Below are 16,715 nucleotides of genomic sequence, written 5' to 3'. Positions count from 1 at the left end.
TGTTAAGCTTGTTTTTTTAACAAAGTGTACCTGCTTGCAACTTATTCTTTTCTGACGAAGTGTCAAATTTGTCTTCCCATATATGAACCCTATGATAAACAAATGCTTTAATATTTTACTGAAAGTTCTTAACTTCACAAGAACAGAGCACAGGGATTTTGACTGTATTGTGGCTAAAGCCAAAGCAAACCAACAAGAGCTGCATTTGTGGAGTGGAGTGGTCCGATTTCGTAAGGAAATGGTAAGATAACATGTATTGATGTCCCCAAATGCTCTACTTTTGTCTGGGTCTCTGTGTAGCGCATGCCCCACTCTACCAAACGCCATGTGAACCCCAAACCTTCCCTTGGCTTTAATGGGTCATGTGAAATCCAAAGGAAAACCAACATCCTCTTTAATTCTTCAACATTTTTACTCCTCAAATTTGTTTCTTCATTCTAAGCGACCCAAGTTTCATTTTTTATCTTTTATTTTATCTTTCATTATCTTATATATCCATTAACTTAGGTGGTACAACTAAACATACTTAAAGAATATTATTAAACTCAAGCTTTTTCAGGTACATCTTCCATGGTACAAAATCATAGGAACAATATTAAGGGACATGATTTTTCAGGTACATCAATTGCTCTGTTTTCTCTTTGACCCATTTCTTGTTCCCAAGTGACACAGTCTCCAAGTTCTTTTTTTTAATTTTTTATTGTCCCTTTTCATCTTCCTTAGAAAGATCCTCACTTGTGTCAGAAACCAGCTGGCCTTGAACCAACAAACAGTATGTTTATTATGCGATCTTCCTATTCTTATTACATACATGTCACCCACACAGATTTCTTCCAATTCAATATGGAATTTTTCTCCAATTTTATTTCATATTCTGCAGTCTTCCTGCTTGTCCATTCCGCCCTGCCTTCCGTTCACGAATCTTTCATCTGTTACTGAACTGTTAATGACGCTGCCATGGACCCATTGAGAATTAAAAAGATGGGTCGAGATTTGTTTAATGGGAGATTAAACTAAATGATCTTTACGGATCTAAGCGACCCATGTGTCGTGGTGGTGGAATTGGCAAAAAGGAACAATAAAGCAGAGTTATTCAATTTCCATTAACTTTGTTCCTTCGTTGTTTAATTTTGTATTTGTTTTTTGAGGTGCCTTCGATGGCGGAAAGAGTGGGATAAGGAGATTGGAACCCTAGAACACCGCCGCTTTACGGCCCCACGCCGCCTAGTTGGAGGGCAATGGTCCGCCCTCGTCCCCCAGGTATCGGCCCTTCGTAATTTAATTTACTTCTCATCTTGTTAATTTTTCCTTCGTAATTTTTCCTCTCATTTAAAATAAAAAAATACCTTTATTATTAGTGAATTTTAACATTACATTTTAGCTTTTTATTTAAAGAAATTATTGTCAACATATAAATAAAATCCATATTTTCATATGAGTAAAACAAATTAAACTTTTTCTAAAAAAAAGTTAAAATTAATATTATCACACTTTTTTTTACTTTTTAAAAAAGTTTATAAAGACATTTAAAAAATTCAGGATATTAGTGAAATTTCTGAAAAGAATATTCTTTTAAGGAGTATAAAGAATTTTCAACTAAAACTAATGTTATTTTTAATTTGAGTTATTATCAAAATTTTTGAGAGGGGAAGAGTATTTTTTTTTTTAAGATAAAATATAAAATTACTAAATTTTTATTTATTCAGGAGTGTTAAGTTATAAAAGGTTTTTTTTTTTTTAATCTCATATACCACATAGGCACATAGCTGAGTATAGAAAAGGTTAAAAACCTGGGTGAACGTGGCGCACACAAACCACGGCACCTCATGTCATCATCGTTCATTGATTTTGATTCTGCTCTCGGCCATAGCCATTGGCCATGGCACGCGCGCGCGGTTTTGTTTGGCCTCTTGGCCCTTGGCCTGGCGCGTGCGCCCTTTTGTTCGTCCTCTTGGCCCTTGGCCTAGCGTGCGCGCCCTTTTGTTTGGCCTTTTGGCCTTTGGCCTGGCGCGCGCGCCCTTTTGTTCGGCCTTTGTGGCTTCACTGCCACGCCACACGGCAGTGAAGAGATTGGATTCCTTGCCTTTTTTCTTTCTTCCTCTTTCCCTGTTTATAAAGTTTAAGGGGTCCAAATTATGGGTACCCACATTTATAATTCTTTTTTTTTTTCTTTCAATTCTAGTATTTTGGGAAATTTCCTTCATGTTGCCTTACATAATGGATCTCATTTTTCAATTATTGCTAATAAAGTTTGAATTTTTAAAATTAGTTCATTTCCCTTTTATATATATATATATATAATAACAAATTATTTGAACTCAATTATAAATTATACTAGGAGTAAATTGATTTCTTAAATTATTTGAAGAATTGGAAATTCAAATTTTAATTGTTTTTGGACTCTTGATTTCAAATTTTATGTTATAATACAATGATCTTGAGGGCTGCTTTTTAAAAGTTGATCCAAAAATTCAAAAAGATTGTTGAATAAAGATAAAGCATATATTAAAGATAGAACTTTCTTGGAATATTGTTTTTCTAAAGAAATTAGTTTGTTTTTTAATGTACTTTTTTAAAATAATTTTATTTCCAAAAGTATTGATAAAAGTAAAATATTTTTAATTTAGAAATAAAAACAAACCCTCTTTTCAAAACTTACCTCAAAATAGAACTTATATAAAATGATCTAAGCCTAAATTTGAATAATATAATATGTTAATCCCATTCCCATTGATTTTAGGATTTTTTTTTTTACCGTGGTAGATTTGTCTAGTTGTGTTCATATTACTGGTAACTAAAACTCTTTGGATTACCTAATTAAAGCTATAAAAATTGGGTTGGATTAATTTTTGTTTCTTTCTTTTTCTTTCTTCGTTTGGGTTGAATTAAATTTTAAAAAAATAAAAAATTAGGTTGTTGAGTTAAATTTTTAAGAAATAAAAAATTAGGTTTGATTGGCATTCATTTATTGGATCAACCCGATTAATTCGAAAATAAAGTTACAAATCAACCCAATCGACTCAACTCTACTCTACCGTACGCAAGATTATGAGTATTTAAAGACTATAATAAACCGTAGTGATGTGGTGTAACATGTGAATGTTTAAAGTTTATTCTTTTTATTTTATAATTATCATTGTAATAGGTAGGATAGATAAGGATATTTTTTTTTTTAAATAATTAAAATAAAAAATAAAAGTTGAGAATTTGATTGGTTTGAGTGGCTTGTTTCTCCCCCGTTAAAAAATGGAATGAGATTTCGATTAAATGGCTGACAGAAATTTAATTTAATTAGTAGTTAATTTTTTGTTATTTAACCGGACGACATAATTAAGACGTTCAATCATTTTGGGAGAAGTGGCGGCAAGATAATGAAATGTGTTTCTAAATGAGTTAAACACTAGTGATTTAAATACATAAATAATGAATATTTGTGTTTTGAAATGCACGATACCTGAAATAGATAAAAATACCCTTATAATATTTATTTATTTTTACTTTTTTAATAAGTAAAAATATAATTATGTTAGTAATTGTTTCTTATTTCCTAAAAAAAAATAAAGACCATAAAACATATTTGATAATAATATTTGTTTTTGTTCTCTAAATTATTGAATTAAATATCTTTTAGAGATAAATAAGACACCGGTTGTCACGCTAGATTTAAATAGTTTCACGATCCCATAATTATTGTCCTAAAAATAAGTTCCAAACACAAAAAAATAGATGAATATAATAAAAACATAAAAGATAAGACAATGTAGTTTCAACCGCGTTCTACATTCGAATGGACATAAAATGTAGTTTCAACCGCGTTCTACATTCGAATGGACATAAAATTACATCCAATCATTGCTCTTCTGTTCCATGTTCATTCACATAACATTGGAGTTTACAAATAATTATTTTTTTCCTTTTATTTCTTATACTCTAAGTTTAACATCGAGTCTATTTATATTTTCGATTCTATAAGATATCGAATGAAATTTAAACTTATAAACATATTAATCATAGTTTTATTTATCATAAAATATTGATACTAAAAAATTAAAACATTTTACTATTTGATCCGATATTAATTCTATCTATAAAATATTTAAAATAAAAAAATCTAATACATAATAATATACTAAAATTTTACCATTTATTTAAAAATTATCTATATTCTTTCGAATAGCATGGTATTAATTTTGGCATTAGAATGGTGATATATATATATATCTATATATATAGATTAAATTTAAGAAGCTAAAAGTGAAGTAAAATGAAAGATAATAATAATAATAATAAAGGTTTTTTGATGGGGGTATATGTGTCAATTTGGGCTACAATTACACGAACGCCAATTGCATTGCAATTTGCCGACTGGTTCGAGCGGTGTCTCCTGCACCTTTGGAATCAACTGAGCTTCGAGAATTTATGCAAATCTTCGTGCTGCTGCTTCTGATTCCTATCGAATAGTGAAAACCCCAATGCTTCGTCCCCATAAAAATCTATGCAGGTTCATCAACGGCCTGAACCACGACCAATTCCTTCACTGTAAACGCTCGGCATCCTCTTATCAATACAATCACAGAAACCATGGCGGGAAAGAAAACGTTCCCAAGAAAGATGGGAACGAAGAACCTCAATTGTATTTCTACAAGAGTAGAGGCCAGCACATTCTCACGAACCCACGAATTCTGGGCTCTATTGTTCGAAAATCTGCCATAAGGCCGACCGACACGGTCTTGGAGATCGGACCCGGCACCGGAAATCTGACATTGAAGCTTCTGGAAGCTTCACAAAAGGTCATAGCTATTGAAATCGATAAACGAATGGTCGAGGTTCTGCACAGACGCGTGGCGGAGCATAAGTTTGAAGACCGTATTTGTGTAAGTTAATATTGCTGTCTATGTGTTCGATGAAATGTCTGACAGAGGATAAACTGCTTTGAAATGTGGGAGTGGGGGTTTTTTTGTAGGTTATACGCGAAGATGCTTTGAAATGTGAGTTCCCTCGTTTCGACCTCGTCGTGGCCAACATCCCTTATGGGATATCATCGCCGCTTGTGGCCAAATTGGTATATGGGGCAATTCCATTTCGGAGTGCCACGCTTCTACTTCAGAAAGAGTTTGCACGGCGGTTGTTGGCGAATCCTGGTGATTCTGAGTACAATCGTTTGGCTGTAAATGTGAAATTGGTGGCTGATGTAGAGCATGTAATGGATGTAAGCAAGAGGGACTTTGTTCCTTGTCCTAAAGTCGACTCATCCGTGGTGATAATCCGCCCCAAGAAGGAAGTTCCTGAAGTGAACCTGGAAGAATGGCGGTCTTTCACTAGAACTTGCTTTGGGAAGAAGAATAAGACACTTGGGGCAACGTTCAAGCAGAAGAGGATGCTGATGGCCCTGATGAACTCCAATTCTGAGAGTTTCAATGGTCAAGGAGTTGAAGAAGAGGGCTGTTCTTCATCTTCAGAGAAGGGGTTTAATTCGTTCAAGGCGAAAATCATAGAGATTTTGAAATCTGGGAGCTTTGAAGATAAGAGGCCTGCAAAGTTATGCAACGAGGAGTTGCTGCATTTGCTGGCGTTGTTCAATCAAGCTGGGATATATTTTCGTGATGGATCAGAGCTTCAGGATGCAGAGAGAAGAGCCTTAGCTGATGATGCCTACGGATCAGAACTAGAAGATTAGCTGATCGTTAAATTTTGTATACATTTGAGAGAGAAACACCATTCTTCCAGTTGAAATCTCACTGCAGTTTTTGACCTTGTTTCTTGAATTATAATTTGCAGTCTTCTTCCAAAAGAAATTGAACCCTTCTTTGTGTTGATTAGAGGTACTAGAGGTACTGACTGCAGCTCAACTGTTGAGCGTTTTCCATCCATTTGGGTTGGTTTATTCTATAAACTTAAGCTACAAAATGGAACTATTACAATGATACCATTCAAGATAGAGTGTCACGACTATGTTTGTCTGAAACGTGTTGCTTGTGGCTGTATGCTTAATGTCACGGTTATGCTTATATAGGATAGAATCTGTTGTTTGTGGCCGTATGCTTATTTTGAACCTTTTTTTTCTTAAACCATTTTATTATTATAAAATTTGGGTGTATGATCAAAATCATGTCCACCCGCTAAATGCCTAAAAATGTTTTAATTGTCAATTCTTTCTCTTCAGATTATACGTTATCAATGTCGTTGTTGACGACTGTGATTCACTCGCCTATAACATTACTTTCTAGATGTTTTCCAAAACTCTCTACCCCTGTTTTTTAAGAACAGAGTCGGAAGCTTGAGCGTATATCAATGGTGCCAATAATGACTCAAGTTTAATTGACTGAGGTACGCGAGAGTAAGATTAGGTGACACAAAATCACTGGAGGACTCGACAGGGTGGGTTGAAGCACAGAGTATGGACTATGGAGGCGAATCACTAAACATGGAACTAGCCCATGGAAAAAAAAAATAATAATAAATATATATATATATATATATATATATATATATATATTATTTCTTTTCCTTGATTTGGAGAATAGTCCGGCCCATTACACATTGGGCTTCTGATAGATTACGGCCCATTACACACTGGGCTTCTGATAGATTACGGCCCAAAACTCGATCGCGCAGTTCAGGAAAGGAATTACTGCGACCGCATCCTCACGGGCACGCCTCCGCATCCCTACCTCCGTCTTCCTCAACCTCCCTCCGCCATTTCGATCAACTACAGAGATGGGGCTTGGAATCCTAAGATCAGCTCTCCGACCGTTAACGAGGACCTTGGGATCACGTCCCTTCACTTCCCTGACACCATCTCCGTCCGCTTTCATTTCCCCTAAATCGGGGTTTAATCTCCGTTCTCTTGGTGCAGTGGGAACTAAAGCTCCTTGGTTCCCAATTTCGAACCATTTCAACAGTTTGACCGACACTCGGTTTCCGAAGAGACGGCCCAGTGATAAACCTCGTCGGAAGAGGGCCAGCTTGAGACCCCCTGGTTCGTTTAACTTGAATTTCTTGAACGTTTAGATTATCGGCTTATAATTTGCTTTTTACTGGAAGCTCGATTACATGAATTAATTGTTTCCAAATACTTTTTGCTGAATGGAAGGGCCTTACGCTTGGGTTAAATATACCCCTGGGGAGCCTATTCAGCCTAATCAACCGAATGAAGGAAGCGTGAAAAGAAGGAATGAGAAGAAACGCATTAGGCAGCGCCGCGCGTTTATCCTGGTTCGTATGCCATATTATGATGAACTTTTTAGGAATGTTCAGCGATATCTTTCTTCTTGCTTGTTTTGTAGCTCTATTTTTAAATTTGGTTGTTCTCCCTAATAAGCATTGCTATGTGTTGAGGTATAAATGTTAAGAAGTATTATCAATTTCTAGTTGGTGAAGAGTTACTGCCATATTGAAAATTAAGACATCCTGGCCTATTGGTGGCTGGTTTATGTTGATCTGTGCTAAACTGCCTTATGAACTCCACATTGTAGTATACTTTTTAAAATTAATAAAAATCAAGACTTTGAGTAGAAAGGATTGCTGCTAGAGCTGCGCTACCCTGTTCTGATAATTGAACTCCAGTTTTTACTAGTTAGTTTGGAGAAGGGGAAGGGGATTTTAAGGCTGAAATTATGGAAGTTTCCAAGTTTATAACGGCATATAAGTCTTATTATGTTGAACTAGTAACTTTCTGGGTTCTAGATTTCTTCATTATTTTTTATCATTCAACTGGCAATCTCATATTGTACACCCTTTACTTTGGTTTTGGAATCAGTATGCTGCTCTTCAAGATTTTTTATAGAAAATATTCCATAATCTTTTGTTTACAAATTAGGTATTTGTGTTGTTGTATCTGTCTAATCTAAAAATGATTCTTTGGTGTTCTTTTTGTAATGTACCAAATACTAGATCATGCTATTAAGTTCATTATTAGTTTTAGATAAAATTTTAGTAACTATTCTTTACTTTTTGGACCATCAATGTTGATTGCCTGATTCATATGGATAAAATTTGAATTTGCGTCCGATGACTATACTTGAAATATGATGTTGATTTAAGGTTTTCACTTTGTTCTAAATCTCCATGCACTGCTTGACTTGTGTAAAAAACTGGTTTTGTTCTCTTTTAGAAGCATAGAAATATTTTAGTGACCTTGCTACTTATAAACCATTCCAATACACATTTGAGCAAATATTAATTCTATGTGCATACATATTCATCCACTATGATTTTCCATTTCAAAACATTCTGACTACAAACTCCGTACAATTAATCTGAGGCTTTTGCATCATCAAATTATTCTGATGTCTGTTCCCTTCTTTGATGTTATTATTGAAGACTTGCCATGCTTGTTGATCAATGGTACCAATACTATATATATATTTGGTAAAATGGCAATATTTCGACTTGGTTACTTCCATGCATCATGGTCAAGTGTTTAAATTTAAATTTGGATAGTGCTTGATCTACACGAAAATGGTGCATTATGAAACAGTGGAACTTGCCGTTGTAGATATCTTCAATCTAGATGATTCCATCTGACTATAGAATAAAATATTGCATCTTATATCTATCTTTTTTCTTTTTTTTTGGAGGAAATATCTTACATCTATGTTGACACTTATTTCTTGATATTATGAATCCAAATGGCGCTGTACTGAAAATTCTAATTTTTCCGATTTGCATTAAAAAAGTTTCTATTCTATGTCATACTGGCATACACATGTTTTGTTCATCAAACATGTGCAGCAATTAAAAATTCCACGAGTTCTAAGTTGGTACTCTAAATTCTCCCTGTTTTGTTCTTTAACGAAAAAGATGGGTACCAATAATATTCCAATTGAAAATATTTCTAACCTTTTCTGATGTTGAAATATGGATAATTTGTGCTATGCACGCATGCACGTTTCCACACCATTTTGCTGGATTAGCTACTTACTGAGTTGTAGTAGCTTTCTGAAATTTGTCCATTTCTCTTCCAAGAGGATACATTTATCTACCATAACCAAGAGACTGGGTCTGTTGCATGTGCAGGCTGAAAAAAAGAAGCGACAAGCTCAACTTCAAGAGGCAAACAAAAAGAAAATGATCAAGAGAGTTGAACGAAAGATGGCTGCAGTAGCAAGGGATAGAGCATGGGCTCAAAGATTGGCCGAACTGCAACGGCTCGAAGACGAGAAGAAAAAATCTATGGAATAGATTGTGTGGGCATGGTTTGCTTTTTTTTTTTTTCCCAATAAAAGAGTTTTATTTCCCAAGTAGATTCTTTTTCTTTTGCTGAATTGAACACGAATGAAACTGTAGTACACAGCTTTAAGAGTAGGGCCATTTTGGTGGTGTCATCATAGACATGAGCTTCAGCATTTAAGATAGTAAATCTTTTTTCAACTAATGGAGAAGAAACTGGGTTGCTAATGTCATCTCTGATACGGGTGCTCAGCAAATGGTACTTGAAAGTTGAAGGATGATCAGAGGAGTGCAGATTAAGCTCTCTCTCCTATAAATTAATCCACACCGACACAGACTGAATTTTTGGGTATTCCCCGACGCCCAAAAAAGGGGGGACAGTAATATGGTGGATGGTTGAATCATGTGAACTGTGATTGTCATGGGAAGAGGACACGCCCACCAGTGGGCTCTACCAACTTCATATCACTACTGACCCACTTAGCCTTGTAATTGGTATGGCCTCTCTCTTAAGCTCATTCAAATTCCTATTTGATTGACAGAATTGAAATTGAAATGATGTACGAATCTACACCCATTATTATTATCATCTTCTTTCCATTACTTCAATGCATGTGATGTTGATTTGATTCCATCATAAGCTGATTTGATTGAATTGAAATTGAAATGCCAATTCAAACACGCATGTTTGGTAGGGGAGAAAGAAAAATGAAGTGCTCTGTTCTCCCCGCATCATTCCAAAAGATCATCCCATAAAAAAGGGTGAAGAATAGAATAATATACTGCAAGCCCTTGAATTAAAAAGGAGGAGCAGGGAAGGAAAGCAAATGAACTTTATACACTGAGTTGGGTACAATGAATGCTGCTATTGAATGGAGGAGAGGAGGAAATGGACAAGGAAGGACCCGTTTGAACTGTCAAAAAGATGGCGACGCACGAACAAGAATCATAATTCAGAATGGTAGAGAGAGCCGAGGTGTGCTCCATGTAAAGTAAAACTAGAATTCCTGTATCAGTACAGTTATGGCTTAAAACAGAGGACCCCTCGTGGGTCTGTCTAGCTATATCTATCTCACAGCAAAACAAAAGAAACTTGGGTCATTCAATATATTATATTTACACCTGCTGTGTTGAGATTTTACTTCTTTTTTGTTTTTTTGCCTTATTTCCTCTTCGACAGCTCCATATCGAAGTTGTCGAGATGATTGAATCCGATCGAGAGCTTAATGTTTTGCAATTGCTATTGGCAGCTTCCTTCTCATCCTCACTGTTGGAAAATGGATGATTTCATCCCTTTCAGCTCCCCATCTGCTTATTATTCTTATTATCTCATTAGTTCTTCATTTACATATGAACAGAAATGAAAAGAGAAAGGCAGAGACAGGGAAAGAGAGAGTACTTGTAGGTCGTGACAAGATGATGAAGGAAAATTGAGATTTCGAGCCTGGCAAGCTCAATGCCGGGACACAGCCTCTGTCCCCCTCCAAATGGTGTAAAGTTTTGGTTATTACTTCCAGACCCAATTCCCTTAGTTTTTCAATCAATCAATCAATCAACCACTCAGTCATTTCATTATATGATCAAAAGGGAAGAAGATATTAAAACTTTGATTTCCCCCTACCTCCCATCTCCATGGATCAAACTGATGCGAGTTCGTGTAGTTATTTTCATCCATATGAACCGAAATGAACGACGCCAAAACGCACCAACCTTGTGGTATTAAATAACCTACACACCCACCACAACCACCATCAATTTTAACAGCTTAAGCTCACCGCCAGCAAATATTGTTTGCTAGGGAAAAATTTCTTCGTTCTTCTTTCCAACCGATGTGAGATCTCATATTACTCGATTCTAAACAAGAAGGCAACAAGCAAACAACGAAATCTTCCCCCTACCATCCATACCTTTAATTTCCACATCTTTTTGAGCTTTCCTCCAAACCCCATTGATGATATTAGCCATTCTTAAGGTTTCACTAATCACCTAAAAGCAACAAAATCATCACCCCCAAGAACAAGAACCAAAAAAAAGACAACTTTTTTCAGTGCTAATACTTACATTCTGAGTAAATAACAGAGACATGTAATCTGTCCACGTGTACTCCTCCCCAGAATCATCCTTCTGCTTCTTCAGCTCCATATTCTCCTCCTAATTAATCAAACAGTAAACCCCTTCATTTAATTAACAAATATTATTTATTAAAGAAATAGATATGGGTCCCAATTAACAATTATAATTGCACCACGAAGCTCAACATTTAATTAAAATTTGGGACAAACATGTATTTATTAAGCACTATATCATATCTATTTAGTCTCTAAATTTTTTAAAAATTACAAAAAAAAAATAACGGAATCTTCGACCACTTCTAAATTTGTATCTATTTAGTCTTTAAATTTTTTAAAAAATTAAAAAAATTATGCAAAAAGATAAATGGAGGGGAAGACAATTTGACAGGTAGTGGTCTCCAAGAGGCCCAGCCAAGGAGTTAATTGGTGGTCCTTTTATCTGACAACCTCTCAATCTCACTATCGTACGGCCACGAAACCTCCACGCCTCCCACGTGGCCCACTCACCTCATTTTCTCTGTCTCTCTACTCACACGTGCGTCTCAATTCTCCCACCTATAATTTGCTCCCTACGGATTATAATATCCCCTATACTCTCTCATAACAACCCTTTTGAAAAGTCAAAACTACCCTCTCTCTCCAACCCTCGCTTTCATTTCCATTTTAATTAATATTAATAAAGTTTAGAGATCTATTATACATGAATAAAAAATGATAGTGGGAGGAATAAGAATCATTTTCGTAACCTCAATTTTAAGGAGTCGGGACACGAAATCGACGTATTTCGGCCCGGACCCATCGACGATATCATGGTTGAATCCTAGCCATTGGATCAAGAAGACACAATAAAAAAAAATGGAAAATTGACGTACCATCATTTGAGCTAGAGCGACGGGACAGTCACTAAGAAATTTGACAGCGAGAGTCATCGCCATCGGCACCGTCTCCTCGCCGGGGATCATCAGCTCAATGATGTGACTACTGATGAAATCCAACGGTAGCCCTTGGACCACATCGTTATCCTGTAAGAGAACGTCCACCGCATCTCTCGGTGGAATCTTCTCCTCCTCCTCCGCCGCCGCCGCCGCCGCCGCCGTCGATCTTCTCTCTTCCACAATTTTACTGACTATTTTCAACAGCTTCTCTCTCGCCTGGAGAACCGCCGTAAAATCAAGTTAATTAATTAATTAATTAAGGAAAAAGGGGGTTTAATAAAATCATTAATAGTTGCAGTATTCATTAATTGAAGGACCGACCGGCCATCCGACCGGCCGACGGACCGACCGACCGACCTTCAAGGATTTATATAGCCTCGTTCCAGGTAGTTTAACAGGTATACAAATCAAGGCTTTGATAAACTCTTCGAATTCCCTTTTCAAAATCTTCAAATCTTCACCGGGTCCCACACTCATCAACACCTTCACCAATACTTCAAATGTGATCTGCAAAATAACAAAAAAGAAACCATTTTTATAAAAACCCATTACTTTTTATGCATGACCCATCAAAATAATAATAGTAATAATAATAAAAATAACAAAAATAACCTGTTTGGTTTCAGTTTGGACATAAACCAATTTGGAGGTATTCCAATTGGAAAGCCTTAGTTTAACAGTGTTTTGAATATCTGTAGTGATTCGGGCTTTGAGGCTGGGGGACTTCAAGAAAGCTCCAATGAGTGAATGAATTCTTTTTTGAAAATTGCCATTCATTTGAAGGATTGAAAAAGAACCAAGTAATTCAGTGATTGATTTGGGGTAAGCTGGAACAAAGGTGTTGCCATGGTTCTGTAAGACCACCTTGTTCACGTCTGAATCAGTGGACACTATGATGGGTGTCCCCAAAATGTTGGTTTTAAACACGCTGCCGTACCTGCACCAAAAATCCTTAAACCCCTTTTCAAATCCAAATCTTTGAAGCCAAGTTTGGACATTTTTGGAAAGGGAATGGGATGGAAGTAAAAAGCTTGAATTTTTGGTACTTTTTGTGGATCAAAATCGCAAACCAAAGATTACCCAGATGAAAATTGGTTGAAAATCATAGAGTTTTGGTGTTTTTGAGGCTTTTAATTCTGACCCTTTTGAGAATCTGGTGTTTTTGTATTGCATGTGTGAGGCTGTTCGTGTAAACTCTTTAAATAATCAAATACTCATCATGATCATCATTCTCCCGCGCTTTCAAAAAAAGGAAATAATTAAAGAGAAACCCAACACAACACAGCACAACCCAACCCAACTAATTGCTAGCTCGGCTTAATCATCACAGCATCGATATAAAAGAATAAACAATAAAGATGGTGAAATTTGTTAGGTAAAAGTATGAATCAATAATGAACTAAATGAATCATAGTGGAACTCATCATTTTGATGGTGGGTTTTGTGTACTTTCGTGTTTAAAAAAAAAAAAAAAAAAGGAGAATTTTTTTGTAAGATGATGAATGTTTGATGGGGAAGAAGGAAGGAAAAAAAAAAGTATGAACTTACAGAGATTTGCGTTTGTTCATGAAGGTGACAGGACGGGAGGAGTAGCCAGAGGCAATGAAGGCGAGGGTTTCGCCGAGGAAGGGCCAACCGAGGCTGCCTTTGGGAATTCCGGGCTTGTTTTGAATATGAATCTTGTTGGTGTTGTTGTTGTTGTTCTTGAACAAAAGGCAAGCTAAAGCAACAACGCTGAGGAACCAAACCCAAAATCCCAAAACCCATTCCATTTCTTTTCTTTACTTTACCTTTCACTTCTTTTCTCTCTCTCTGAATAATCTGCAAAACCCTACCTACAAACAAAGGCTGCAACTTTTTTCCTTTTTTTTGAGTCAACCAAGGCAACACTTTTACTCCGCTATCAATCACTTCATGCAGCCAACAACAGTGTACCGTTTTATGTCTCTCCACAGAGAGAGATTGGGAGAGATTTGAAGGAAAGAGAGAGAAAGAGAGGGGGGAGAGAGAGAAGTGGAATGGAAATCTTTTTGGGGTTGAGATTGGGAAGATCTAGGGCTTATAACAATCAATGAATGAGGTGTTGGTGTATGTGTGTGTGTGTGAGTGTGACCATATTGGATTGCCCAATATTGCCACGCTTCTCCATTTTTGTCTTCATTCCATTAGCTAGATGTTGCCCGGATCTCTCTTATTCTAATCCCTTTTTTACCTCACTACACTTGTCCTTTCCAATATCCTCTTATATATTACAAAACCTTCTCCATTTTATTGAGCTGAGCTATGTTCAAATGGATCATCAATGGTTAAATTTTAAATTCTATTCTCAAAATTACTCTTAACTCAGTCGCTATCTTTGAACGGGTCGTGGTCAACTCGAGAAGAGATTGCCCTAAACGCTAAGGCTTACACGATTATTGTATGGGGAAGTTTTGGATTTGACTTATGAGAGGTTCTAACTAACAAAGCTTTCCCCTTTGTTTACATTTGATGATCTGGGAGCGTTACGTTTTGAATAAACAAGTAGCAAATGGATCCGAGGGATGCGGATTTGAACACATAAAGAAGTGGAAAAAAACGTGGGTGGTGGGTTAGCAAGAAAAGGAGTTTCTTTGTGTTATCTCAATATAAAAATCCGAACTTGCGAAGAAAATGGAAGTGGGGTTGTTTGAAACTCATCAGCCGACCCAAGATTTTGATTGATAATGTTTTGGTAGTTAGGGAAAGTTTGGATTTGAGAGATGATGAAAGAAAAGTATGAAAGGAATGGAACAAAACGAGGAAAACAGACAAGAAATGGAACTGTTTGAACAGATAAAGTTAAGTGAAGAAGAAGAAGAAGGAGAAGAAGAAGAAGAAGAGAGGGAATGATGGATCAGATGATCACATGGGTCGGGCCACATTGGGTCTGTAATTCACCATTTTTAGATTGAACGATGACCCACCCACCCACCTTAGAAATGGCATGTGCAGAAGCTTAGCACGTGAACGAAGCCCACTGGGCCGTAGGGGGGGGGCGCCGGAAATGTCAGCCCCTCACCTCTCTCCGGATCTCTCCTTTTTTTTTTTTCCCTTTTTCCCTTTTCTTTTCATCACTTCCTATAATTCGTCTTGTCTTCATCATGCTTCAGTACTTTAACACCCACTGTTTCACAGTCTTCAATCTCTGTTCTGCGACTCGAAGTGAGTGATGGATCTAGCCTGTGGGGCCATGTACTTGTCCTCGTGTTTGCCGTTCTTCATTGAGGCATTTCATCAAACACCTTGTGAGTCCTTTCTCTTAACTGTGGTTTGTCCCTTTCTTCCCACTCTTCATCTCTGTGTTTGCTGTGCTGCTAATTACAGTGACAAAAAGAGTCCATCCATCTGCAATAGGATCATCCAACAGGTAATAATATTCATTGTTGATAGGTTAGGCATTAGCTGTAAATCTTCATAAATCATGTTCCAGACACAAAGTAATATGGTGTTTGTTGGATGAAACTGATTGGAATATGATAATTAGAGGGTAGGAGCCATAATCATGAAAGCTAACAGAACCTTCTATAAACATGCCTCTATAATTCTTCTCTAAGAGGAGCTTGTTTAGCTTTAAAGAGAGAAAGGTAAAGGATTGGAACATATAATATGAAAAAGTCAACATAATCATAGTACTAACATGGACAACTGCAGCTGTACAAAAATTCTAAATGTCACTCATGAAGTGTTTTGGACCATCCACTCTTTTCCACACCCTATATTTAATTAGCTAAATGACATTGGTTTATAAAATATCAACGTAGAATCCAATGTTCACATGCATTTGAAACTCTAAGGACCCATTCTTTTTGTGGAATAGACATTTCATTGGATTCCTTTTTATGGAAAGAGCTTCTCTTTGATCCTTTAATCAAGTGATTGAGAACTGGGGCCGACATTTAAGAGAAGATGAGAATTTTCTGTTCTCATTTTGGATTAGCAAAAAATGAAAAAGGCATACAGCTAGAAACTTTTGGTTGGGTAGAAATGTGAATTCCCTCAGGTCATCCTCAGGTCATCCTCAGGTCATCCTCAGGTCACCCTCAGGTCACCTGGGAGTTCTTAAGCTTGTTATTTCATATCAAGAAAGTATCAATCAAAGTCAACAGATGGAATCAAAAGTACCCTGCCATTGTGACTCAGAATTCTGGGAAGCTTTAGGAACTATGGGTGACGAAGTAAGCACCACAGGATCTAAAACAATGGAGTAAGGTTGTACCTTGGCAGAGACACCACTTACCTGAAATTGGAATAGTTGGTGCCCCCAGATATCCTGTCTGGCGAGCCATGGCACCATGTGATTGCCCATGATTTGAGAGGCTATGGCGATTTGAAATCGCCACCAAGCCCCCATTCCCACACCGTTCTTCTTTTCCCCTAACATGGTGTAAAGATTTATGCTGTAATAGTACTTTTGAACTGTTCGGGAATTAGGCATTCATTGTGGGAATAGATTGATTGAGAAGCAATTGCTGGGTGACATACGAGCTTGTTCAGACCTGATAAGGTCGATGGCCTT

At 36.7% G+C, this 16,715-nt stretch overlaps 3 protein-coding genes across 3 annotated transcripts; 2 read left to right on the top strand and 1 right to left on the bottom strand.

Moving 5' to 3' along the window:
- Nucleotides 1-4,246: 4,246 nt before the first annotated feature.
- LOC111463514 (ribosomal RNA small subunit methyltransferase, mitochondrial) lies at nucleotides 4,247-5,907 on the top strand. The gene is made up of 2 exons (XM_023107476.1): nucleotides 4,247-4,874; nucleotides 4,964-5,907. Exons 1-2 carry the CDS (start codon nucleotides 4,473-4,475, stop codon nucleotides 5,675-5,677), a joined length of 1,116 nt encoding a protein of 371 aa, XP_022963244.1. The 5' UTR covers nucleotides 4,247-4,472; the 3' UTR covers nucleotides 5,678-5,907.
- A 726-nt stretch (nucleotides 5,908-6,633) lies between these two features.
- LOC111463516 lies at nucleotides 6,634-9,757 on the top strand. The gene is made up of 3 exons (XM_023107478.1): nucleotides 6,634-6,979; nucleotides 7,094-7,215; nucleotides 9,019-9,757. The coding sequence occupies exons 1-3, from the start codon at nucleotides 6,718-6,720 to the stop codon at nucleotides 9,181-9,183; spliced, it is 549 nt and encodes a 182-aa protein (XP_022963246.1). The 5' UTR covers nucleotides 6,634-6,717; the 3' UTR covers nucleotides 9,184-9,757.
- A 304-nt stretch (nucleotides 9,758-10,061) lies between these two features.
- Nucleotides 10,062-14,206, bottom strand: LOC111463512 (3-epi-6-deoxocathasterone 23-monooxygenase). The gene is made up of 9 exons (XM_023107472.1): nucleotides 13,727-14,206; nucleotides 12,791-13,115; nucleotides 12,536-12,685; nucleotides 12,116-12,394; nucleotides 11,233-11,322; nucleotides 11,079-11,157; nucleotides 10,793-10,899; nucleotides 10,571-10,698; nucleotides 10,062-10,479 (listed from the first exon to the last, which is right to left on the bottom strand). The coding sequence occupies exons 1-9, from the start codon at nucleotides 13,948-13,950 to the stop codon at nucleotides 10,395-10,397; spliced, it is 1,467 nt and encodes a 488-aa protein (XP_022963240.1). The 5' UTR covers nucleotides 13,951-14,206; the 3' UTR covers nucleotides 10,062-10,394.
- Nucleotides 14,207-16,715: the final 2,509 nt, after the last annotated feature.

Source organism: Cucurbita moschata, unplaced genomic scaffold (assembly GCF_002738365.1).
Source record: "Cucurbita moschata cultivar Rifu unplaced genomic scaffold, Cmos_1.0 Cmo_Scf00028, whole genome shotgun sequence".
Lineage (NCBI taxonomy): Eukaryota > Viridiplantae > Streptophyta > Magnoliopsida > Cucurbitales > Cucurbitaceae > Cucurbita > Cucurbita moschata.
This window is presented reverse-complemented; position numbering and strand designations above follow the sequence as displayed.